Source organism: Asterias amurensis, chromosome 6 (genome assembly GCF_032118995.1).
Source record: "Asterias amurensis chromosome 6, ASM3211899v1".
Classification (NCBI taxonomy): domain Eukaryota; kingdom Metazoa; phylum Echinodermata; class Asteroidea; order Forcipulatida; family Asteriidae; genus Asterias; species Asterias amurensis.
The window spans coordinates 23,359,458-23,386,067 of NC_092653.1; the positions used below are offsets into that span (position 1 = coordinate 23,359,458).

Sequence of the window (26,610 nt, forward strand, 5' to 3'; positions counted from 1 at the left end):
AAGTAGATCAATACTGATGCCACTGACTTATTGAAATTCATCGATCAATATTTTATTAAATTAAACATTGGCATCCCCCCACCCCCGCTTCCGCCCACACATAGCGCCCTCTCTCAAAACAAAAAAATAGTGATCACGATGCCCTTTCGGTGACACCGTACTTTCCATGTGTTTGTGCAGATTTTTTCCCATCATACATCATTAAATTACCTAGCCGGCGGAGGTGTGTGTCAAAAGTCCGTCTCAGAATAATGGGGGTTTTGTGTTTTGATACAAAGTCACTCTTTGCAAATAACGGTTCATCGAGCACAGTTATTTTTATGTAGACGATTGACATGTCGAAGGAATCTTGAAGCATGCCTCTCTTCAAGAAGAAATCTGGTGAGTGAAATAAATAGCTGTTTTTTCTCCCCCGCGAAGAACGTTCGTAGTGTTTGTTTTTCCCAGACCTTATTATTCCGCCGGACGTTCCACCGGATTCGTTCCACGGGGTTCGATCCCCTGCCACTTGCCACCTTGCCAGTTGCCCTCTTATTAGTCTCTGTAACTGTGTCATGGAAGAAGAGCTTAGGTCCAGAGACAGAAAACAAACCATGCTCAATTGTCCGTCCAGGAAGTTATTGTCTTCTGACCTAATGAGATTTGGTGTTATTTTTATAATTAATGTTTGTATTGTTTAATGTTTACCTTTTTACAATAAAATATGTGTCTCTTGTTTTAATTTTAGCTAAAAATAAAAATTGTGTTAATGAAAAATTAGGCCTTGGGTTTGGGGGGCTTGCCTTTGCAATGCTGTAGCCTTGGAATTAGGATTCAAAAATCAAGGGGGAAATTCTGTATTCTGCCACCACTTTTATTCGTTAAGAAATAAATTAGTAGTCCTATCTATCTAATTCCAAATCTACTTTAAAAATGAGATGTTCATTTGACTTGAGTTGACCTTTGCCAAAACAATTTGGTAAAAATTGTGAAAAAGTGATGGCAGATAATCCGAGGATACGGAAATCTTTCATGTAAGGATGTATGCATCCACTAGGACTCTAGCCTTGGCCCTTGTTTTTGGTATTTTTTTAGCAAAATGCACTACTCTCCCATCGTCCTGCTCGCTCATCAAGTGCACAAGTGTCTTTCATGACCAGGATTCAAACCCATACTCTGCTGCTGAACGCACCAGAGCTTGGGTCCACTTAGGTCCAGTGCTGTCTTGACATGGCAAGATATAGACTGAACATGTTTCATTCACTCATTTATACTTGAGGTTTTGTGCACACTAAATACTAATTAAATATTTGTTTCTTTAATAGTAAGTTATGATGATTTTTTTGTAGCAACTGAAACTTTGTGTAGCATTTTGCTATGCTTTCATAGCCTATACAAAGGAAAGCAGTCACTGTTCTTACAAATCCAGTAAATCTGGTTTGCTAAAACATAAAATTACTTTTTCCATTGTGCAGAGAAGAGGCAGTCACCAGCCAAAACACCTCAGCACTCCCAAGCAACTCCACAAACTGCCACCTCCAAACCCCCACCGTATCCAACCCAAAGAAGACCAGTAGAGACTGGTACGAGTCTACCAAATGGGGGCGCTTTAGCACAAATCAGAAATGACCAGCCTGGTGAGCAGAGGAAAAGCAGTCTTGGAAAGGAACCTGTTCTGAAGCGAGAGTTCAGCGATGAGGATAGCAAATATGGAGACCTTGGAACAGGTATAGAGTCCGGTTGTGCATACAATGTTTATTTTTCAATTAATAAAGAATTTTTACACGTTTGGTAATTGTCAACACTCAGTTCTCAATTGGTGTATCCCAACATATCTATGCATAAAATAACAAATCTGTGAAAATTTTGGTCTTATTAGTCATCAAAGTTGCAAGAAAATAATGAAAGAAAAATTACACTTGTTGCACAAATTTGTGTGCTTTTAGATGCCTGTTCTCAGTGAGAAGTTACCTCTCTCTCAAAATCTACATTACTTCAGAGGGAGTCAGTTCTCACAATGAGTGCTCAGGTTAAATGTGAAACATGGGGAAAATGTGAAACAAATTGTAGGTGTTGAAAATAATTTGTGGGGTGGATTAAGATAAGACTGTACATCCACGGTTACAGGGGTCGAAATTAAGTGTTTTTCCATGGTAGTCAGCAGGGCTAGTGACCAATAATTTTTAGTAGCCCTGATTAGATTTTGGTAGCCCGAAAGACACATCATGTCTCGCGTCACGGCTCAAACTTTACAATACACCAATAACATAGTTCTTTATTGTTTGTGATGATGATTTTTGCATTATTTTTCCACTAGCCCGTCGGGCTATCGAACTGGAAAAATGAATAGCCCGGCTGTAAATCTGGTAGTCCCGGCCTAGCGGGCTAGTGGCAATTTCGACCCCCATTAGGCGACATAATCTAAAAAAATGTTGAGATGAAATATTAATGTCGAAATGGAACCAAGGCTACAGCTGTACATGAAGTAAAGACACCCACTGTAATTGTTCTTCGGGTCCATGAATGTTGCAACTGTGAGCTTTCAGATTGTACCCATCCTGCACTTTTGTATAAAGTTATATGACTATGGATATGTAGGCCCTGATTTTTGTTCTTGAAGGGGCAAAGCAATTTTCTTTTGGTAAGGGGCAACTCTATGAGGAAAATTAAAATTTGTATTGGAACTTTGCAAAGGGCACCACGGCAAAAGCACAGGGCACCACGGCAGTTGCTGTGTGTGCTTTGGGTTATTTCGAGCCCTGCTTACTCCTCTGTTTGTTGATGTAATCAGGTACCAAACAAGCCGTCAACTCAGAGCTGGAAACTAAATCTCGCCTGTGTCGCACCCTGCCAGAGGTACTCCACGACAATGGCGCCCTCCCCTACTTTATCCAGTTCATGCAGGCCCAGAACGTGGCCCACCTTGTCCAATTCTGGCTCGCGACCGAGAGCTTCACAACGGCATCCTGGTCGCGGCTTCGCAGCGAGTCTATAACGAAGGCTCGGGGTACCCTATCGGAGCAGACTCCCCCTGGGAAACCTGCCAGTGAACCCCTCCCGCCGGCTCTCGAAAGTCATTTCTGCGTCCCGGAAATCACCACAAACATTCCTAATTCCAGTCCGAATTCAGAACTCCAGAATCCGGACCAGCTCAGACAAAACAATAACAGTAGAACTGAGAATAAAGAACTGGGTATTGAAACGGGAGAGACCAGCATTAAAACACACTCGTGGGCAAAGTCGGACTCGGTTGTTGAGATAGCTACAACGAAGCCTACTGTGACCTCAACGGAGCATCCTGGCCACAAGAGAAACAACTCATGGAAAGGGGTAGATCCAAGGACAGGTAATAAACAACTCTTGAAAAGGGATAAAGAGTAATTCAACAGGCTTTGTTGAAAGGGCCATTTTCATTTTACAAAGGGTACTTCCATTGGAAAATCTTAAAGTCAATGGGAAGACCAGTCTTCTGACTTGGTGCATCTCAACATTATGCATAAAATAACAAACCTCTGAAAATTTGAGCTCAATTGGTCGTCAAAGTTGCGAGATTATAATGAAAGGAAAAACACTTTGTCACACGAAATTGTGTGCTTTCAGGTGCTTGATTTAGAGACCTCAAATTCTAAATCTGGGGTCTTGAAATCAAATTCTAGGAAAATTACTTCTCTCTCGAAAACTACGTCACTTTAGAGGGAGCCGTTTCTCACAATGTTTTATACTATCAACAGCTCCCCGTTACTCGTTACCAAGTAAGGTTTATACTAACAATTATTTTGAGTAATTACCAATAGTGTCCACTGCCTTTAAGGAGACCCTGTCTTAAAGATGTTGAAAATGTTTCATTTTACTCTTTTCTGTTCTGCAGCTGTTGAAAGGGATGCCTCGAATATCTTCACCCGGTATCTATGCAAGAATGCTATGTTGCCCGTTGGAATCACAGATGAAATCAGAATAGAAGTCATTGGTAAAGTACATCTTTTCCTAATATCTCTACCCACCCCAAGCTATCAAAAGCCAGCTGCATGTTTTGTCTGATTCTGTTGGACTGAGTATTACTGAGTTTGTTAGAGCGTGTGTTTGCTTCCCGTTCTTTTAACTTGTGTTGATTAGCAAGACACACACGGTATTATAACAGACCCTTCCGGTAAATATTCCCATTTGATTGTAATGTAAACTTTTTTGTGTTGTATTGCAGCAAAAATGTGTCCGCAAGAGGGATGGCTAAACCCTGACTGCTTCAAAGTGGCACAAAATTATGTCTTTGAATCCATGGAAACACAGTGAGTATTGAAATGATTTCCTATAAACAGTCACTTTTACATAATAACTTTAGTTTCAGCCATTATGCCGACATTAATTTTGTCCCAAATTTATCCTCTGGCCCAATGTTCATGAAGCTAAAATAACTCGGTTAAGCTTTTTTCAACAATCAACAGAATTACATATTTCGGACTGATAGCCAACATTTGAGCACGTAAACATAACTGTCTAGTCATGAGTTTACTGGCCTGATGCTAAAATCACTCATGGCCTTGGGCCTGCGCTCCAGTGTAAAATTCAGGCCCTGCATAGGGAGAAATTGTAGTTGATTGAAATGGAACATATTTTTTATGTTTTCTTGTGCAGTTTTTTCCAGCGGTTTCTCAGGAGTGAGTTCCACTGTAAATATCAGATTGATGTCTTAACGACTGGTAAGGCGTACCTCGCTGATATACTGTACAATGACACAGCAACCTTCTACTTCATGGAGGTACGTAAAAAGAAATTAGTAAGAAGATGTCTGAAATAAAAAGTCGCTTCCCAGGTGTATTGTAAACTTGGGTGTGATCTCTGACTGCACGGCAGTTTACGACTTGTACGGCGTCTGACAAAATAGGGAGAACGCTAACATAGGGCTAGATAGCTTTGTTGGTAGATCGCAGTCACGTCAATTCGGAGGTCCTTGGTTCAAATCACACTCGTGTCAAGTTTCTTGGTTCAACCTCAAATCATTTAAAATTTACCTAGTCAGTTTCCCTTGACGTTTATTATTTGATCATAAAAAGATGTGTGTGCAGACTCTTAACTCGGATGCTAAACTCTGACTGGTCCCCTTAAACAAAAAAAAGGATATTGTCAAAATAGGGAGAACGCCAACCTTTAGGGCTAGATAGCTCAGTTGATAGAGTACAGGCACATAAAAACTAATGGTTACAGTTTCAAGTCACGCTCTAGTGAATTTGTCTTTGTTCAGCACAAAATGATTGTGAATTACTTAAGATTTCTTAGAGCTTTTAATCAACCGTACTATTTCTTCATAGGACAATTATCGGGTTTACCTCTGAAATGCAACATGTAATGCAATTTGTTTATATTAAGTTATGATATATATTGTGTAGATTAACATGAATGGGTTTCGGTTTCATCTTTGTCTTAGTACATGGAACAGGAGGGTGCAGTGCATCTATTACAGTTCTGGATAGCAGCGGAGAACTTTCAGAAGCATCTTCTATCTCAGCAAGGGCAGTATGATAGTGCAGAAGCACAGAGTGATGCCATGGTGCTATATGATCAGTGAGTTATCTCTTGCTATTATGTATTACTACCCAACCCCCCTTGTGCACAACCACAATCATTGGTACACCTTTTGTACAGAGACACCAAATTAACAACAGACAAATATTGAGCAACTCAGTAAACTCCCACAAGGGAATATAAACACCAATCTGGCAACAACCAATCTCTCTCATACAAACATTGGTTTATGAATTGCACAAATCAAACTAATTTTGATTCAGTAACTTGACGACAATACTTACATATGAGTTCTAGTCACTGTAAGTCGGCAGTTAGTTTGGTAGGATTCAAACCCAAAACCTCGTGATTGCAAGTCCTGCAGTCTAACCACTGGACCACAGTGACCTTAAGTTGAAGTCATTTAGTTTTGTCTCATCTCAATAAAAACACTACAAATCAGACTTTCCAACTCGCACTTTTGTCCCTCCAAAGATATTTTTCACTGCAAGCCACATGCCCGATAGGCTTTGCGGACTCCATACGGCTGGAGGTGGAGACTAACATTTGCCGGGAGGACGGTCCCTTACCAGACTGCTTTGCCACTTCCATGCGGAAAGCATACACCACTTTGGAAACAGTAAGTATTCACCCTTTCCTTATCAAAGAATCACCTTAACCCTAAACTTAACCCTAACCCTTTAGTCGACTGTACACAAAGACATACTTGTGGAGTGTCATGGTCGAGAGTGTGAGTTTGGTTCCCAATTGTGGCCCTTGTGTCCTCAAGTAAGCACTCATAAGGTGCTTTTTCTTTTTGATGGGATTTTAAGATTGTCCCTTGTTTTGTAATGCACTAAGGCATAACTCTGTAAACATACTGTAAATAGAAGGGGGTTCTCCCTGTGTTTTCTGGCATATTTGATTGTAGAATACGCTGCAGCGCCTTGTAAACCCTGACATCAAAAATGAGTCTCATAATTCAAACTTACCTCTGCTTACTGATCATTGAAATAATCAATTTATGAGATACCTGTATATAAGTACTGGTTATTATTGCTATAATATGTTTTATTATGTTGATTTAATAATGTTTACTACAAGTTCTCTTGAAGATAGATCAAAATAAAGCATTTCAGGTCTTGTTAATAAACTATTCCTGGTCTAATGAAAGTTCTAAGAACTAGTGTAGATTTTCTTAAACTTGAGCCCTATGTTGACATTCTTCAAAATGTTTCCTGCAGGTTTACTTTCCTGGGTTCATCCAGAGCGAGCTGTACTACCGTTTCCTGACCGAACTCATCAACACAATCAAGAGCGAGCATGCCTCAATAAACTCTGACCTGTCAGTGGCGGGTGGCGCAGTGGCAGGCATCGGGGCGGAGGACAAGCCCAAATCCCGCAATACTCTCCTAGCGGAGGGCAATGTCAAGAAGTTGTTTGAAGAGAGTGAGATGAACATTGAGAGCCTGGATTCGAACCCAGATCTGTTGTGGCAGAGACCAGACCCTGGGTAAGTGGCAAAGAGAGGTCTTGTGTATCAGACTAAAATTCTGATGGATGAATCATTAGAGTGTGGGTTTGATTTTCAGTCATAACCCATGCCCTTGAGTAAGAAACCTAACCATAATTGCTTCTCTTAACCTGGGTGTATAAATGGGAACCTAATAGAATGAGTCAGTGTTGTGGTAACACCATAGCACTTATATAAGCAGGTGGGTGGTATGCTCCCTTGAGAATGAGAAAGTCTGAGTAACAGTCTCAGTATGCCTGATGAAATTTTCAGCTTTAGGTGTTGGAAGAAAACCCCAATGAGGGAAAAATCAAGCACTTGGGTGGGGACTGAAAATACCAATCCACATGCAAGGCTTTGGTCTAAGGCGGGATTCAAACTGGGTTCACAGAGGTGTAAGGCAGCGAAGGAAACCACCTGGCCACTATAAACTTGAGCGCATTCAGCATAATGCTCCCTCTGTTGCTTTTGACCAATGTAAGAGTTAAATGTACATTTGTTAAATGTACATTTATTGAGATGCGTTTTTTTTCCTCCATCTAGGATGATGACGTTTGGTAAGGTGAATCATTTAGGACAGTTTGTCCCCGAGTACGAGCCGGATCCAGAAGCCATAAACAAGAAATCCTCAGGTTAGTTCTCTCTCCTATTTGTCAGTATATAAATTTTATTTTATGAAAATCACCATCTACATGTATACAGGATTAAAACAATAGAATGGTTGCAAAAACCACAGATGTACTCTGCCTTTAAGTTGTTTTGTACGACTGATGGAAATTCCCATATAAAATCATATTCATTTGATGTTCCTTTCTTACCAGGTTCAAAGTTTTCCTTCAAGAAACTAGTAAAAGGCGACCAGGAAGCGGTATGTATTTTGCTTGCCTTGTTTATTTTGTAAGATTGAATTGTCTCGATATTTGTTTTGTTATTAGAAGTTTAATACTAATATTGTGTTTTGGCAGGCATGATACTTCATTATTGTAAGAGCAAGGCAGCTTACCTTATTAATAGGGCATCTCAATGTCTGTTTTATTGGATCATTTCAAGTGTCTTGCTCATGACACAAGTTTCGTGAACGGGATTTGAACCCACATCCCAATGATCGTGCAACCAGAGCTTTAGTTTAATGCATGAGATCACCCCTCCGACGAATTACACACCAAATAATTCTTGGTATATATTATTTTGCAGACAAAAGAGGAAATGGCACTCAAGATAGCACAAATGATCATCAACGACGTCAACATGCAGACAGGGACGTCAACTCCACCTCCTTCCCCGTCCATCAGACCCAGCAGTGCCCAGAGGGGTGTGGCGTCTGCACCCCGCCTACCCCACGGCAGTCCAAGGGTGAAGTTCAATGAGATCAGTGAGCAGTCATCATCATGACAATACTAATAATTAGGAGGTGAGCACCCCCTCATTGGAATGGTACTCTAAAAGGTAACTAGGACATCACTTGATATGACTCAGGCCTCTATGGGAGCAATACTGATGAGGTCAAGCAAAGTCACAGCTACTAGTTACCATTTAGAGTCTACTCATTGGAGGTTGAGAGCATCTCAAATTGAAGCTTTAGTACTAACATTCCTCATACTCGTTTGACCTCGAGAGAAACTCACGAGTTGTAGTTCTGTCACTGGTACTCACTATATCATACTTGTTCTCTTGTATCAGAGACTCGTTTGGCCTAGAGAGAATCTCAAGGAGTTCTAGTTTTGACCAGAATTCACACTTACTCTTTGTCCCAACACTGCAATGTTGTACTTATATGCTAAAAAACTTGAATTGTTTAATTAAAGTTAAAATTGATCATGCTCCTACTGCCAGTAACAGGATTCAAAAAGGTTTTTCGTCACCAGGCATGCTTGAGGGCCTAGTGGCTTTTATCTGCTCTAGAATTCGGAGGTTGCAAGTTGAATCCTACCCAAGTAATACTGCTGGACTCTTGATAGAAAGTACTGAGTATACAGTGCTTACATGTATCACACATTGTTGGGTAAACCAAAATGGTTATCTTTATTCCTGATGCAAGATGCCAATGTGATTTACAAGACATCTCTCAAATGATGATGTTCTGACAAGTCAATTTAAAAGCGAAAATATATCAAAGGCCTGATGTGAATTGACATTTGCAGGTAATTGAGACAACTCCATCCAAACAGGAATAATTATTTTCAAATTGTTGTGAATTTTCGTGATGGAATGTGTCAAAAATCTTTTAAAAACAACAATACAAACTTAAGAAATATGTTTTTAATTTTTGTATGTATTGTGAATTGAATTGTTGAAGTGAAAGAATTTAATATTTGATTTACACAGTTGGTTGTTAAATAATTTGTTCTGTAAGGCATCAAGATATTGCCCCCTTATTGGAAATAATACAACACTTATATTCAGATTTGAGTATTCTGTTTTAGTAACTGTTTTGAAGCACAAAAGACCATTACTAAAACGTGGCCAAATATTAATTTTGTCAAGCGGTAACAAAGTTCGGTATTCGAGTGGTTTCCAAATTCTACAAACTTTAATGCAATGTGTAACAGGCAGTTGAAGTCAAATACAGAATGACACCATGCAATTATCTCAAACTGCTAATTAAAACCATGTAAACTTAGTGTTTTGCACTACAAATGCCAACAAATTTGACAATATCGTTGTGTCAGCAGAAAAACCCTGTATCTCGATGTTTCTTGCATAAAAACACCAATGGACAAAGCCAGAGCCATTGTCACTTGTTTCACACATCTGGCAGTAGCTTAATATCTTTTGCATGCACCCAAGCCACGCTATTGAAATCTTCAAAGTCTTTAAAAAAACAAATAAGTAACACGTTCAAGACAACATTGAAAAACTTATCATTCATTCCAACTGCAAAGAAAATCAACTAAGAATAAAATACTTGCCAAATTGATACAAAATTACCTTATTTTAAAAGATTACTGTAAATGTAAATTTAAAAAAATATTATCTAAACTTAACACACACTGCATTTAATAATCTGTGTGTTTTAAATTATTGATGAAAATTGCTTATAATTGTTTGTGGAAAAAAACAAGTTATTTATACAACTTAATAAGCTGATAACAGACCAAAGTGTAGTGAGTTTTAATGTTACCCATTTTTAATACTGAAAGCTTATATACAAAGTGAATGGAAAGTTCATGCTTTCATTATGCTTTCGTTGTGTCACAACCAAATGACATGTAATACAATTGTCTTAGTTTATTGTGAGTTATAGCAAGCAACCTACACCAAAGTGTTTCTGATAGGAACTTTGGGACTATAGTTGGCAGCAGAATTACCAGGTAAAATTTCTATTTTTTTTACTATAGGTCCGAGCACACGTACATATCCATCTCACAACCCCTCATATTGGTAATAATAAAACTGTCAATACATGGCCCATTTGAGGACTGGGGCCGATCCACTCTTCGGGTGCACTCATGTATGATTGCCGGCAAAAGAGACATCAAGTCATATAGCAACTGGTCCCCTATCATTTATCTTTGATCGTGTGATATGTCTAACTAACTGTATGCAATTTACAGTGAAAAACATGATTACTTTTGGAGGGAATTGCGTAAAAAAAATTGTATTTTGAAACGTGTGTACTAAGCCTCCTACAAGCACCATACCAACGCTCACCAGTTTTTAACAAGCCTGCTTGCAAACCAGTCACTTTTCGGAGCCGATAGTAGGGGTTAGTGACAAGAGGTATCGATAGCCCCAGTGCCAAAGGTAGTGAGGCTGAATGGATTTACCTGGTACAGTTATAAGCCTGCTGCCAACTAGCATCCCCAGAGGTCTACAAGTTGTATGATTGCTTATAAATAATTTTTGTAAAGCAGCCCTCAAAATGCAAATTTAAATCCAATGTTTACAGTGCATATGTCGTTATTATTTGTATAATGGGGAAACTTGACCAAGTTGGTCCCAACTTCATTAAGCTGTTAAGCAGGAAACGATGCTTAGCAAATTTGCTTCTGCTAAATGGGTGGACCCAGAGAAATTGTCATGGGGTGGGGAAAATAAGGATGGTGTATACTTATGTACTTGACGTACTTACTTTGGGGCAGGGACACACCCTTTCTCCTTAGATCCACCATTGCTCTTCTTAAAGTCTCAAAATGAGTCTATAGTTGAAGTGGCACGACTCATGAAAACATTTTTTTTACAAACTTCAGCAGGCCTGGTACTTCATAGAGGCAGTCTGTGTTGAAGTAGTGCCCCTTAAAATGTTCAAATACAAATTGACATTGCCCTTTTGTAAGGAAAAATGTATTGCTTTATGAGGTCACATGGTATGCCCTTCCTTTATTGATGTACCAAGTTGTGAACCATGCTTCCCTTGATAAATGAATATGAAACCCACTCTTTGTACATGTGTTATAGCTTTGGAAACGTCCCTTAATATAAGTACATATAAATGTGTGGCCCAACATGTGAAAGTGTCGTATGCAATGTACTTCCACAGTGTAAACCTCCCCAGATTCTGACTGACTTGTTCGAGTACATTGATGTTGTGTATGGTGATCAACCCAAAATGAACAGGTTTTGTACATGTACAGCATAGATAGATAAAGATAAACAATAGGCCTATGATATTAAAATGGTCTACCCAAAATAAAATTAAAATGAATACAAATCATCACTTTGTATCTGCCTTTATTTATTTTGTCAGCTCTTCTTTAGGAACACCCTGTGTGGAAACCTCCCAGTTGGTGACTTCTCTGTGTCCTGTCTGTCACCCTTATTTTCCAACAACCCCATGTTCCGAAAAACCCTTGTGATTTACACTTTAGGGCGATACATATTTAATCGACCTCGCGCACATTAAGTCGTTGCATGCAATGGGGCACCTCCTCGTAGAGGTCATCCAGTGTGCAGCAAATACTTGGCTTTTGCGTTTCCGTTTTTCCTAGAGCTAATAAGATGGTGGCAAGATGACATCAACACACAATTAAGGTCCATTATTAAGTTGGTTCAACAAAGCAACGCTTGAAAATTAGAGTTCTCTATAGTTGTGCACAACTTGTTCCAAGCTTGCAAAGCAGTCAATAAATTCTTCTTCAGTCATACCGTGCCTGGTGTACCAATGTACGTACGCCCTCATGGCAAACATACTCCATGCTTTGCTTAACACTCTGTCCAAGGGTTCAATAGGGGTCTGGCAGTTGCTCAACAGGCCTGCTGTCTTCTCTAACCCATTAAAAGGTTGTTCGTTTGATTGCATTGCGAAAGCTGCTGAACCTGGCACCCAGTTGGCATAGAGGGCTCTGTTCTTAAACCCTGTGGTGTCCACCAGTCCCGAGTCCTTCCCCCGAATGGTGAGCAAGGCAGCAATGGATTTATTGTGTTCACTTGATGCAGATGGTTTTGATGGTAGTTTCATTTGCCAGTTGATCCCTGCAAAGAAAAGTTACAAATAATCTGTTACATTATTATTTTCCGTAAAAGAATGTGAGCTTTGAAATGCTTGATGGCGAAGGGCATCTTATTAGGGGCGAGTCGTGCAAACTTTTCAAGATTTCAACATGCTTTACCTTCTTCCATAACAGAGCCTGTCACCAGCATCTGCCTGAGCCTTGTGACGAGGCTTGGATAGTTAAATGTGCTGAATGCCAAAGCAGCCTCCGAGACTTGTGGAACACTCCGCATTGTCAGGAGTTTGTAGTCCGGGTGTGGAACAAGATGCTCTAGTAGGTGTCCAAAAGAGGAAGGATGCTTTGGATTGGCGAAGTCAGACAAAAGCGATGCTGGTTGCAAGGCCATGTTCATCTGTTGTGCAATGACTTTGTTCATGTCTAGGAAAGAGATGTTTTGTTTAGCAGTTATGTACTGGCCACAGATCCTCCGAATGCTGTCATTATGGGTTATGAGAACAGCATCAGCACACTGGTAGAGATGTCCAAGTGAGAGGATGGCATTGTAGTTCTGTAGGATGACTTCCCCAGTACCATGTGGCCAGATCAGGTGATTGAACAAGAAGGCATTGGGGTAGTTATCCTGGAGCACCTGGGTGATGCGGGTTCCAACGCCTGATCCTGTGCCCCCAGCAACACTCATGAGGGTCAGGAACCCAGCAAAAGCATCACACCTCTCTACCTCTCTCTGCACTCGCTCCAAGACCTCTTCCTCAACCCGGGGACCCTGTCCATGGAACCCATCGGCCCAGTTGTTACCAGCTCCTTGTTTCTTTGAGAACATCTGCTTCCTGTCATACTTCCAAGATCCTGACCTATGTGCTTGTGCAGCGACATTCTGCACAACTTTTCCTTCCATATCAACTAAAACTGCTCTAGCAGATGGGGCTACTCCAGGTGTCTTTCCCTCTGTATATTGGAGAAATTCATCTTTAGGGTCATGGAAGAAACGTCTGAGGCTGTCCAAGTGATAAGCTGTTTTTTTAGAAGGCTTCTCATGTTGACTGTTGATGTCAGACATAAGGGTCTGGAAGAATTGATGACCGACTTGGTTGCCACATTGCCCAAGCTGCACTGTTACAACAGACATTATGACGAGCACTTTATAAAAATCAACTTTCTTTAAAAGATAACAAGCTGTCTGTAAAAAAAAAAAAAGGAAACAAATTTCAAAATTAGATTAACACAACTAGTGTCAAACGTTTCAGAAACAAATGGGACGGGGAGTGCTTTACGTGCTGTACTTCAGTGTACTTTATTGATTACTTAAAATACATGCTCCATTTGCTGAAGGTTAGATACAAACAAAAATCCTACTTCTACTACTAAACTAGCTACTTCTCCTTTGTTACTTGACAGTCCATAAGTGAGGATATTACCAATGAGCAATTCTAACTTAGAGTTAACTTTTAAAATAAAGGACATACAGTAAGTGACAAAGAAACAAACAAACCCACATTGTGATGACTCAGCAAACAAATCTTTTGTTCCATCGCTAGACTGCTCAGCTATGAGAAATCAGGAAATTAATTTGTGTGTTTTTCTGTCACTTTGTAATAGTATTGAATAAGTTAATAACTATAGTAGTTAGATTTATTAGTTATAACTTTGTAATTGTAGTTCTGTACTGGTGTTTCTTTTATAAAGCTAAGCAATTAATAAAATAGTTAACAAATTACACAAAGTTCGCAAACAAATTAAAACTAACAATTAACATTATAACACTGCACACTATAGTACATTACAAAAAGTACAACACTGACACCACTTTTTCATTCGTTATAAAATTAGTGTCTAATTAATTTACTCGAACTGAGTTATTCCTCTCAATCTCAGTTTCACTCATGCTTTTGATTTGTCCGTATTCTGGGCAATACCGTTCACAGTAACCGAAAAGACAAGTTTACGTGTAGCCAGTCTCAATTTATCAAACATAACATACCTTCTATACATAATAAGTAGAAAGGATGATGAACAACTAGTTGGGGAAGCTGGTGTTTGCTACATTTGGTCGCAATTCTGAAAAAGTGTTCTAAAACTGTCCAACTGGTTCGGTGCACACGACGGCGTGTTTACTTCTTTTTAGTTAGTTCTGCAACCCAAGTAACAATCTAACATAGCGCCCTCTGTTGTCGTTTCTGTGGCTTTTTTTTCCTGCCCACACACCGCCCTCAACTTTAGTGGAGGATAAAATCTAGACGTTGTATAAGTCGCTAGCATCATTTTACTTGATGATGTTTTCTGTGACTGGACAACGAGGGGGATATATCACACATATCTACTTCATCGATCAGCATTCCCTCATTTTACCCGCACCTTAAAGATCAAGGCCCTTAATTGCTCATGGTTCAAGTTGACCTACGGAGTTGAGTGTCCGCAATTATCAATAATAAGAACAAACAGAGGGTGTATAATCACAATGCTAAGCAGATCCGTTTGGCAATTTAAATTCGGTGTGAACTTTAAATGCTGCCTAGGTCCAAACTTTAATAAAAACGTTACGTTAATTTTGAATGACAAATAATAGCAATGTGCTAGAATCATTTTCTGAACTCTAACCCCCCCCCCCCCCCCCCAAAGAAGAAAAAATTGTTATGGTAACTGAATTGAACACTGCTGGACTATAGTGACGAATGCATGATCCCATTGGAAAGCATTCATCAAAGTGCAGCCCCTGAATCAACCCATCGTGCAGTTGAATTTTGAAGGTTTGGAACGTTTTGGGGAAATCGTTTCGCCCTTTGGTAACAAGCATAGAAAGTTATTTGGCTAAAACACCATCTGTACGCTAGTATTTTTATCTCTTAAAATGATACCGGTAGAACAACGAGCATTTTTTTCAAAATGGCTGCCATCGCTTGTTATTCTACAAACGGACAATTTAAACCGCGATGCAGCTATCTTTCTCATAGTCTGTTTGCCAATAATTATTATGCTTGTATCATCAAAGGCACAATTATATCACCCAGGCCTGATATCACGGTCTAATATAACTACACCTGCAATAATAAGGGTTAATTTAACCATGGAGAAAGGCAAGATTTTACTTTGTAGCATATTAAAACTGTCCAGTACAGGTTTTCCTTAAATTCTTCAAATTCAAGACGGTTTATATACTAGCTAATCAAGTCTTGCCTCGTTGTTGTTGAGGAGGTAGGCCCTATGATTTTATTTCAACAAAGTTCATCTGGAATAGGGATTTCCAGCTAACGCTAAAACCACATGCTCTTTGGTCTGTGTTTTACATTGAATAGGTACGAGAGAACGTGTGGTAACTGCATAGAATAAGAAGACGATAATATACGACGAGCGTAATGATGTCTTGCCTACTATGGAGGCCTATACACGTAATGAAGTCATGCGCAAAACATTTCCTGTCAATCAATGTCCGACAAGCCATACAACCCATTTATTTAACCATAGTTTATAGCGGCTTGTTAGAAAGAGTCAGGGTGGTAATCGTATCCAATCCCTTAAAGCCATTGTCAAGACACGCCCAATTAAGAGTAGATAACATGGCGTCATGATTGACAGCTTATTGTCACTGCTCATCAAGCTCGGACTGCTAATTGACTGAGGACATGGCAGACAGTATTGTCTGGCTCAAAGATAAAGAAGTGTCGTGCATATTGTTGCTTGCAGACCATTGTTGACTGGGATCATGGGTGGTGTTTTGGGCACAAAAACGAATAAATGAATCATTAATTTTGCTTATCTTAAACTATGTTTCCGAAAGACGAAACTAAATTAAATTCACCTGTTCATGTACTGTGTTGTCATTTAGCCTTCGAGAAAGATTCTGCTAGGGCTGAAACGTCATTATTATTTATTATTTTTTAAATATACAATCATTTTGGTTGGTAAGCAATTTGCAACAGCTAATTTATTGTAAATTAAAAAATTAATTTATTTCAGTTTTACTCTTCTGTTTAAGATTGTGATTCCTGTATTATTCTTCTCTTTTTGCGTGCGTATATTGCGCTTGGCTCCACGATATTTTCCTGTTATTGTTGAGTCAGTGGTTTAATTAACGCAATTGTAAGATATACCTTATAACTAGCAAGGCCTCCACTTAAATATAAATCAATAAACTTAGCCAGAACTGTTTTATGGCCTATCTGCTAAGCGCAGTTTTCATGTTTCACCAAAATGATACTATCCGACAGTTTTGACTATGGGGACAATAGCTTAGCAACTTGTGGTAGTCTATAAACCCTTCGTCACTTGGCATTTGAACTGCAACAAAATCTAGTATCATTTTGTTCCCATAGGAACGGACCGTCCCATATAGACCCTAACCGCTGGTCGGGCTCGTTTCTCCAATTCGCACTGGTTCCCACCCATCCCGAACGGATGCATTCTACCCGCACGTCAACGTCAAAATTTATCAACGTTTGCCACCGAAAATCCCTCAGGACTCTGGAAATTATATACTTCGCTTATAATTTCTCGGCCCCTTTGTTAAAAATATTAATGACAAGGGCGAATGTATGCAGGGGTTTTAAAACTATTTTGTTTTCTTGGCCAACATAGTCGACATCCTCCATAGAGACCAATGGGATTATTTTTAGCATCTCGTAGTTATGGAATGCCGGGCTTTGTTTTGTAAACAGCTTTTTCAGCATGGCCTGCCCACACGCCTCAGTATTTTAACAGTTGCACTTTATGCCCGTTTTCGCCACGGAGTCTGCATATATAGACCTACCATGTATAAATGGGACATACGGTGAGAATCATTTTGATGTTCTGACAGCTAAACGGTTGCTATGTTAAAAAAAAAAATGGGTGTATTTTATTTATTTGAACACGTGCCCAAAGCTGCCATGAAGAAATATAAGTATCTTCCTGAAGATCCAGTTGACTTATAAATGTTTCACAGGAGTTTTATTTTTCCAAAAGCCATTGTTACATCATTTCAATGAAAAGTGTTCCAAACTTTAAGTTGTTTAGTTTAATTAAGACCATTCCCAAGATTATTATGCTATGAACAATTAGATAAACTGAAGCCTAATTTTATGTTGGTTAGTTCACCCATAGAGTATGGTTCACCACGCAGTTATGACCATAGGCTAGTGATATTGCAGTTGCAGACCCTGCCTGTGGAATGGCCTACCTCTCACCACCCTTTACATCACAACCAGACATTTATTCATTCAAATCCAATCTTAAAACATACCCCTTCAGTCAAGCCTACCATCAATTTCCCCTTGGCCATAGCACAGTGAATAGTTTTCAAGATACCAACTCTTTATAAGATTTGTATTATTATATTGTTTGAACCATATTGATTTTTTTTTAAACAAAAAAGATACTTTGTTAAAAAGACAACCCGAAGATTATCTGTTAAAATTGTTATGTGTTATTGAAGATGAATAACATGTCCCTATAATGAATGTTTCAGTAAATGGATTTGTTCCTGACAATTTTTATATTTAATTTTTTAAGTAGTCCGAAAAAGATGTAAAACAAAACCCCCAAAAACACTTCAAAATCTGCATGTGTTCATGGAGATAAAAGGCCCTAAACATGTCCCATAATAACATGGCTGCCAATAAAAATCATTCGTCTCTATTTGGTGCGAACCGAAACAAGCTGAGCCAGCGCCAATCATCTGTTCACACGGGATGCCCTCTTGGCCTGGCATGACTGACGCCCGGGGCTCAAAAAATCCCTCCCACTTCAGATAGAGGGACATTGATGTGTAATTAGGCATTATCGCGCTGTCCAAATATTGCGTATCGAAATTGAGTTGAACTTTTATAATGACCAGCCCCCATTCCTCCAGACTCGGGTGATTCTATTAAAACAAAGGGTCTATTCAATATCTCATTGACACTAAACACACGGTGCATTTTCCTTACATGAATATATTTTTGCTTTTTTGAAGTCCATCTTTATACATAAACAATTATTTAGGAAAACATGTAGATCATAGAAATAACCAAAAGTCTAGCTCTTTGCCAACAAGAAGTAGATTTTCAATAACCCCCTATCAACAAAATGGAAGACTCTAATATTAAAAATTCATACATGCGCACGGCGTTTTGTGCACGCACAATGGACAGGCTGATTGCAGACGATATACAATTTATGTACAGAATAATGCCCACCGAAAGTACGCACTACAACTAACTGTGCGTTGTACAAATTGACCGAACGCAAGTTGTGTGGGAACTTTTTCATTTAGATGCCACTGATGGAATGCGAGATTTTCCTGCGGAAATTGTTGTTCAATTGTCGGCATATTTGGGACACGTAATCAGAAGAACATTTCCGTAAAGCTTTTGAATCCAGAATCGTCGAGAAATACACAGGAAAACCAGTGGAACTGAAACTTGTTGATGTGTGTGTATGCACAATCGTGCTTGAGTGACTATCGACTTTCCGTGACATTCATTGTGCACCAACTCCCAACGATTGACCGTTTAGTGAACATAATTGACAGTTCGGATATTGGTGCATGCAAGGACCGCTGTTCGGTGTTCGGTGCTGTGGAAAACTCGGTGCAGAAACCTGCTTAAAAGTGACTGAAAGCGCCATGTGAAAGTTGAAAAGTTCATCCAAGGTGAACCTAACATTTATCTTAAACGGTTACTATGGTTTAAATGATGTGACAATTCGCTAATACTTGTAATTTCGCAATGTTTGTGAGACGTTTTCTCTCGTGAAAAAACTGTAACTCGACGTGGTTCACACGGTGTGTGGGGACAATTTATCGCATCATGATCTCACACGAAAAGCTTCTTGAATTTTGGATAACAACTGTACTCGGCTGATTATTGCTATGCAGCACAGATCAAGTGTGAACTCTAGATAATAGTGATTGCTTTACAACCGATTTTCACGTTGCCTAATGGGAATTTTATTACGGCTGATAAAGCTTTCGGAATTTCTGACAACCATGGCCAAGGGACATACACTGCCGGGGATCGGCGCCGCGTGACGGCTCGTTTGCGTGATGTTTGCCCCGGATCACCTGCAGTCTGCCCCGCACGATCAGCAGCACAACACCGCGGTGATGACCGGTAACCCCAGCATTTGTGGGCCAGACTTCGGCGTGCGGTCGGTGACAGGCGCCGGAGGCTACCAGGCCCGTGTTGCTCAGTCGTACCACGGGGGAGGTATGGATGCTAGCTCGGGCTTCAATTCATACAGCAGCACAGCAAGCACCGTGGACAGTATGAAAGGATTTGAATGCACTGCTTTGGACAGTGGCTTGCTGAACTCAGGTGGGAATAATTCTAGTGGTGGAATCGATGGGCAAATGTACATCACACCGAACAGAACTATGATGACTACAAATTCCACTAATATGGCTTACAATGAATATGGACAGAATCATTCCAATGCAGAGGGCTTTGGAAGTCAGATGACTCGGTCACATGCCTACAACAACCAATACATGCCCAGTGCATCTTATAACAGGCAAACTCGAGGTGTGCACGGGATCAACAACACTTCAGTACAACAACACTCTCTAAACTCTGACTATTCTACTGACAGTATGACAAGACGAATGTCGGTTCCTGCTGCGGAAAACAATGCAGCTACCCAGAGTTATGCACGAGCAAATTCCTACCCAACAGGAACACCATATGCTGAGAACTCCCTGACTCAGTTTCCTTCAACAAGTCAATCATATTCCATTGGTGGCTACAGTCAGACAAACTTTCCAGAATTAGACTCCGCCGTTCCAGCAAATATGGCGGCAACTGCGCAAATGAACAGGAGGCAGCAAGTTAACAGTTACCAACAATCTTATGCATCAGGAACTGTGAAAAAACAAACCTACCCAACAGCTGCTATGGGTAGTGGCAATGAAGGCTGGGGAGATTCAAGTTACCCAGTGCAGCAAAAGTTTCCATCCCATTCTTCCATGGCAAAGACACATTCCGTTGAGTCGGGGGAAAGTAGCAGTATGTACCCCCAATATCAGCATGGGACACAGAATACGGCAACCATGCAAGGAATGCAATACACCAATGCAAGACTGCCTGGATACACGTCTTCCAATGCTGAAATGACTGCAAATCACTACTCCTCAGCAACTAACATAACTGGTATGTGCACACCCACCTCTACTTCCATGACGACAAGTAATAAATTTTCAAAAACTTTTTCAGGAATGAGCCAGCAGTCAAGACAAAACATGTCTTATAGTCAAATGCCAGTTGGTCATATGAGAACTGTAGGATACAAAAATGTTGCGGATTCACAAGCCACAGCCATGGGCCAATCCAATGTTGCTGGTTCATCTCAAAGATTAAGACACTATGGACCAATGCCTACTCAAGCTCAAAATGCCCAGAATATGCTATATAGGAACTATAATCATTCTGAGAATTCGGTAAACAGTGGTAATTCCGCAGTGGCTCATAACGTGCATGAACAGTACCAACATTATGACCAATATGGTGGGGCTACACGACACGACAGAATGCGTTCACTCGATGGGAGATTTGTGAGCAGTGCTTCATCAGCACATACGGGTGTGGGAATGCCGACCAGTTTGTCCATGCAAAACACTAACCAAAGACCTTTTGAACCACCCACCCATCAACAGACCACTACCGGTACTGGTCATTCGTCCACTGGCAGTGCCAATCTGTCGTATTATAATAACAGAACTAAACCTGATGCATTTAGCCCAACATCCATGCAGACAGCAGTTGGCTGTCAAGAAAGCTTTAACCACACTTATCCCGAGGGTCAACAGCGGTTCAATAGTTCGGTTAACAACTCCAATGTAATGAGCCATTCAAACTGCCCCCCTGCTTATCAGATTCAGCAGAACGATCCAGTTCAGTCGGAGGCAGATATTCGGAGAAATATGATTTTCAGCGCCGAGTTGGAGAAATTAGCTCGTCTTTCAAGGGACCCGATGGCCGATGAATTTCCAGGTAGTGTTGGGACAGTTGGGGTAACTTCTCAATCGCAAGAAACCGTCCCAAACCTTGGACAAACTGTTCGAAATCCCCATTATCCAAGCACTGCAAGTGGGAACATGGGGCAGACAATGTATACCAACCAGGGACCAAATTCGTCTGAAAACGGTAAAACTGCAGTTCAAGGGAAAAGTTATCAAACCCAGGCTGCTACTGCTCCACCTGTTAGTGTAACAACGAACCACAGCGCAAAACTGACAAACCAGCAGCCTACAGTGCAGGAATCATGTGCCGTGATTCTGTCTGCACCATCCACACCCAGTTCTACCGCAGGTAATACACTACAAACTTCTCCTGACTCAAACTCCACCCGCCCTGTCCGAACTTTGTCCCAAACAAATCAGAATCCAAGTGCCCCGGCTCCTGCCCCAGTTCCTTCACAAGAGAAGGGAAAAGAATCGCAAAATGCAGTACAGCAACTCCAACGGTTGACACAGTCGCTCAAAGAGAAAAAAGATGATGGAACAAAAACATCTCAACACATGGAATACTTGATTCACAATAATGAAAGTAGCTCCTCTATGGGTGGGCAGAATTGCATTGCTGCTTTATCTGCTGCATGTCGTAATATGATCGCTGATATGGATAACTCGGTTCCAAAACTCACCCCTACTACTCACAGCCCCATTGCAATGAAATCTTATATGGATAACCCAGGTAGTGGCATGGGACAAAAGTACGTTTCCACGCCTCAGAATCAAACTTCTTACGGTACTCAAATAACTGACCAGATGTATTCTCCAGCTAACGCAAACGGGCAGAATATCTCCCCACCATTAGTTTCAATGGGTGAGTCATTTGGATCCCCTCCCTACAACACATCCAATGTACCACAAGACTACCAAACACAGTTCAGTGATTTCCTTGAGCAAAGTGTACCCATGCAAATGAACACCAGGAGACCGGAAGAGAAACCAAGAAAAAAGGGCAAGCGCAAAAAGTCTGATGAAGTCACTGACATGACCACAGCCAGTACTATCGGCCCCAAGAAAAGGCGTGGGAGAAAAAAATCATCCCAAAACCCGCTTAGTGTGGAGTCGTTGGACCATCCCAATTCACTTGACAATCTAAATGTCTCCACACCAATGAGCGAAGGACAGATGCCATTGGTTGAGGAAAGTCCGAACCGCTCAGCCACTCACACTCCCAACATGATGTCAAATTCATGGAGGACAAATGACTCAAAATATACGAGTTCAGAGCTAATGCCTGGTTTGTTAACTAGCCAACAAACGCCCTCGGTTGATAGTGACAGCGTTACGCAAGACTTTTTAGACAGTGTGTTTTCTCCCGACACCACTATGTCTGTCACGAACCAAGAAGCTGTTGACTCATTTAGTCAGCTGACGAGTGTGAACCAGTCCCATCATTCTCCAGCGTCGTCTTTAACGTCACAGCAATCCATGAATGAAACTGCATCAACAGGGTCCTACTCTTCACAAGGTGGGCTAATGGCTCGAAATAATCAGTGTTACCAAACCGATAATATCGACCAATCCAAACTGGCCACTTACTCAAATCAGCAAATGAAATCCTTGAAAACGTCGCACGGAACTGTGTCTTCTACGGGGGACTCGGTGTCCAACCCCGTGTCGACATCCAGCGACACGACGGACGCGAATAGCGAGAAAAGCGCTCATGAAGAAATCCACCCGCTTGAAATTCTGCAGGCCCAAATTCAATTGCAGAGACAACAATTCAATTTGAATGACTCACGCCCGTTGCCTTTGAAAAATGCCCTGAAAAAACCACCGGGGGTTAACCCTGCCAAAAAGACTGGTCCGTCCACGATGGTGCAAGGAGAAGTCGATGTGAATGTGTTAATGGCAGAGGAGGACTCGACGTGGTATCTGCCGAATGAACAACCTAAGGAACCAGAAGTGCCTTGGGAGAACACCCGGAAGAACACTAAAGGTAAGGACAGTTCGACTGTCTTTCCTTGGGACTGGTTTGCGTCATGACACCAACTCCAATGCTAAAACGGCCCACAATCATCAAGGATCAAACTTTCTCTTAATAACTCGGATACTTTTGAAATGCTGAAAAACTCTATTTCATTTTGACGATTGTGACCTTATCACAAATGAAAGACTCAGTGGAAATATTGAAGGCGCCATGATGCAGACCAGTTAACCTTTTTTTTTTTAAGATTAATAATTGTAAAATTATAAAAGATGCACAATCTGTTCTCGTCAACAAAGCTTTTCGTCTCATGAAATTTTCTAAGTACCTGTTCAACCCATCTCTTGGTTATCCAAACTTGTGTAAGTTTGTTCTCATTGTGAGAATTTATTCATTGGGGATTCCAAAGCAGGATGTTTTGCAAAATGTAATGCATACATTTATGTGGTATGATGATATTTCCAGTATGACATTCAAAACAAACAGGTTGTGCATCTTTAGTCTTTATTCTGATGTTGTTTTTTGTGGTTTTGTTTTTATGTTTTTAAAAACTATTTAACTAACTTGTATCAAAGGTCAATGTAAATACGTTGTAGATTTTCTGAATATTTTACATATGGATCTGTGACTTAAGATTTGAAGGTTTTATACTTGAAAGTCTCATATTGAAGGTTTTAAACTTGAAATAATCAAGTTATTCTTAAGCGTGCATGTTGTTTGTGGAACAGTGAATTTAATTGCAATTTATAACAATTTATAAGACAATTAATGCTGTAGTGAGGAGACTTACTTTGCAATGCGAAAAGCAGATTTTGTTGCATTTTCTTTAACAGAGCTTTAAAGTTATGGTTTCAGTCTGTGTCTTTTTGCACAACTTCCTTTTTTATTTGATTGTTTACGTTCATATTCACACTAATTTAAAAAAAACCTTGCAACAAAACTTGTCAACAAAGATAAAAGTAAAAGACTTCTCACTTAAGTCACAGTCACTGGAGCTTTAAAATTGTGGTTTAAGTCTGTGTTTTCTGCACATTTTCTTTTTTGATTTATTCAATTACATTCATATTTCCTCTGATGTTAAGAAAAAACTGCACCAAAAGTTAAAATGTCCATTGCGCGTCCACATTTTCACAAGTCACTAGAATTGGGGCATAAACTTTAAAATGTTCAACAACATTCTCGTACTTATACTCTATCTACGGTCAGTGCTTCCCAAAGCCCAAATGTCACCTTGAAATTTAATAAGTAGATGCGTGAGATTTGTGCCTTAGGTGTTGTAATCCTTTCTTAGTAGACTCCTGTCTAAAGTGAAGTCCTATCTTGAATCTACTGACAGTACATGAAGCACTTGTAGCCACAAGGCTTTGTCAAAACATTCCTAACACTGGGTCACTTGTTTGACTTCCTGTCGGCCTACCAGAGTTTCAACTTGAAGTCAAAGTTCTTGACCATTTAGGCAAACTACATTGTGATGTCGTTTCCCATATTGTGATGTACCATGTATGATTATAGAGAAGATTTTACAGAAGTTTTTAGGCCTTACCTGTGACTATTTTTCAATTTTATTTATTTTTTTGTTTTTTTTAAACAACAAATTGGGCAACCTTTTTGCTTTCAGCACTAGGCCTGTAGCGATTATATTTTTGATAGCGTTCCACCTCAAATTTGTCAAAATCTGCTGCTAAAGTTGTTAAATCTTTTATTGACTCAGTACTACTACATGTTGGTGGATTTTCACCGCTGGTGAACACTTTTTGAAAATTTGTTTTGGAAAGGCTCTTACAAAATATGCCTTGTATGAGCTTAATATTGTACTATTTTTCTCTACAATTATAGCCTGTAAATTTAAGTTATGGTCTGTAAATTTAATGTTATAGTATAAATTGTCATTTTTAAATGAAATTGGGTGAAAATTGCTATACTTTTCCCACAGTAAAAATGAAAACATGTTCAGACAACGTCTGTAAAGCATCTGTTAGAAAATTGATATTTTTGACACTTTGACGATGACATGTGAAAAGGGTGAATCTGTCCCAACTGTCACTGAAATTTTTTTTTTTCAGAAATGCTTTATAAATGACACTGAAATATGTTTAATTTGGATCGGTGTATCGGTAAAAACAAAATGTTAATACAGAGCTCAAGTTTTAGAATGGACTGCAGGCTAGTGATTTTAGCATCGGGCCTGTAAACTCATGACTCGACAAGTTCGGCAATCTAGTATTTGTATTCAGTTGTTGACTCTCAGTCTGATTAGTATAATTTGGTTGATTATTGAGAATTTGTATTCATAAAGTATGGAGATGAATCTCTCTTAGTGCTTTTTTAAACTAAAACAGTTCAACTGTTTTAAAAAACAGTGACGCATTTTTTCTTCTAATTTCAATCCGGTCGTGTACACAAAATTCTGGTTCAGTAAATTTGTTGAGCCTTGTGGTCTTGGGTTTTCCTCCCAAATTCAAGGTCTTGGGTTTTCCTCCCAAATTCAAGTTTCTGTAATTTTCCTTATCCCCAATGCAAATTTAAAATGTTAGTTTTGAAAACTGGATGAATTTGTGGACTAAATGACTGATGATGGGAACACTTGAAGGTTTAAATTAAGAAATCCTGTTTACTTATGAAAAACAGTTCATGGTACATGTAATGTAAACAGGAAGTAAACATGCACTCACTAAGCATTGTGTTGTTACTTTAGCTTCCTCTTTTGACCACAGGCACAATATTGACTGTGTTGTTTATGTTTGTCAGAGCTTTGGGGTTTTTTCAACAGCAACAAAATTCAAATCTGTTTGGTTTAGTTTTTAAAGTTTGCTATTCTATGTAAAGACAATCTTTTTATGGTTCTTTTAAAAAAAATATATATTTATTTGAAACGACTCTTATAAAGCATGATGCTAAAATCTTTATTTTATGAAGATGGCCCGGATAATAAGAAGTTATTTGTTAAAAAATAAAATGGAAAGAGGGTTACAAAACTAAACTATTTTGTCAGGACTTGTCTATAGAGACTTTGATTTAGAATAAATATCTTACTCTTGAATTGTAAAAAAAAAAAATAGTCAGTTTTGAATAGCTCAAATTTAAAGAGAAATGCTCATGTAAGAAACTGCGAGATGCAATCCTAAACTGTGTGCACGTCAAACATTATAGAAATTAGTTTGCCAGAAGAATGCAATTATACAGATTTTACATGTAAGTTCCCCAAGTCTAAATACTCCTAGTCACTTTTGTAAATAATAAGCATTAGCAGCTTCAAAAGCAAAGAAGTCATTATATTTTCTGAAACCTTTTCAGATTGCAAGAACAAATTATAAGAATAGTAATGAAGAATGGGAGTGTCTTTTTA

At 39.6% G+C, this 26,610-nt stretch overlaps 3 protein-coding genes across 7 annotated transcripts in view; 2 read left to right on the forward strand and 1 right to left on the reverse strand.

The window, feature by feature from the left end:
- The first annotated feature begins 221 nt into the window (after nt 1–221).
- LOC139938498 (A-kinase anchor protein 10, mitochondrial-like) lies at nt 222–8,387 on the forward strand. Its single transcript, XM_071934060.1, has 12 exons — nt 222–381; nt 1,455–1,706; nt 2,771–3,325; nt 3,848–3,946; nt 4,178–4,262; nt 4,609–4,732; nt 5,399–5,535; nt 5,971–6,115; nt 6,720–6,988; nt 7,532–7,620; nt 7,810–7,856; nt 8,183–8,387. The coding sequence occupies exons 1-12, from the start codon at nt 357–359 to the stop codon at nt 8,378–8,380; spliced, it is 2,025 nt and encodes a 674-aa protein (XP_071790161.1). The 5' UTR covers nt 222–356; the 3' UTR covers nt 8,381–8,387.
- Nucleotides 8,388–11,987: 3,600 nt separating this feature from the next.
- On the reverse strand, nt 11,988–14,502 carry LOC139938499 (tubulin delta chain-like). 3 transcript variants are annotated; one of them, XM_071934062.1, is made up of 3 exons: nt 14,360–14,502; nt 12,538–13,491; nt 11,988–12,400 (listed from the first exon to the last, which is right to left on the reverse strand). In XM_071934062.1, the coding sequence occupies exons 2-3, from the start codon at nt 13,436–13,438 to the stop codon at nt 12,000–12,002; spliced, it is 1,302 nt and encodes a 433-aa protein (XP_071790163.1). In that variant the 5' UTR covers nt 13,439–13,491; nt 14,360–14,502; the 3' UTR covers nt 11,988–11,999. The 3 variants fall into 3 exon arrangements, with proteins under 3 accessions (XP_071790163.1, XP_071790162.1, XP_071790164.1); XM_071934061.1 differs by having other exon boundaries at nt 12,538–13,558; XM_071934063.1 differs by lacking the exon at nt 14,360–14,502 and adding an exon at nt 13,875–13,902.
- Nucleotides 14,503–18,532: 4,030 nt separating this feature from the next.
- Nucleotides 18,533–26,610, forward strand: part of LOC139938207 (uncharacterized) — a 91,395-nt gene continuing 83,317 nt past the window's right edge. For all 3 annotated transcript variants that reach the window (XM_071933608.1, XM_071933606.1, XM_071933607.1), the window contains exon 1: nt 18,533–23,276. In XM_071933608.1, coding sequence (XP_071789709.1) covers nt 19,376–23,276 — 3,901 coding nt within the window. In that variant the 5' untranslated portion in view covers nt 18,533–19,375. The remainder of the gene's footprint in view (nt 23,277–26,610) is intronic.

Bases quoted from the DNA above. Each gene is read 5' to 3' on its own strand.
- LOC139938498 (XM_071934060.1), top strand. From the start codon at position 357: ATGCCTCTCTTCAAGAAGAAATCTG. The intron at 382-1,454 runs GTGAGTGAAATA...TCCATTGTGCAG, and splicing joins TCTCTTCAAGAAGAAATCTG to AGAAGAGGCAGTCACCAGCC. The intron at 4,733-5,398 runs GTACGTAAAAAG...TCTTTGTCTTAG, and splicing joins CAACCTTCTACTTCATGGAG to TACATGGAACAGGAGGGTGC.
- LOC139938499 (XM_071934061.1), bottom strand. From the start codon at position 13,507: ATGTCTGTTGTAACAGTGCAGCTTGGGCAATGTGGCAACCAAGTCGGT. The intron at 12,401-12,537 runs GTAAAGCATGTT...TTTTCTTTGCAG, and splicing joins AGGCTCTGTTATGGAAGAAG to GGATCAACTGGCAAATGAAA.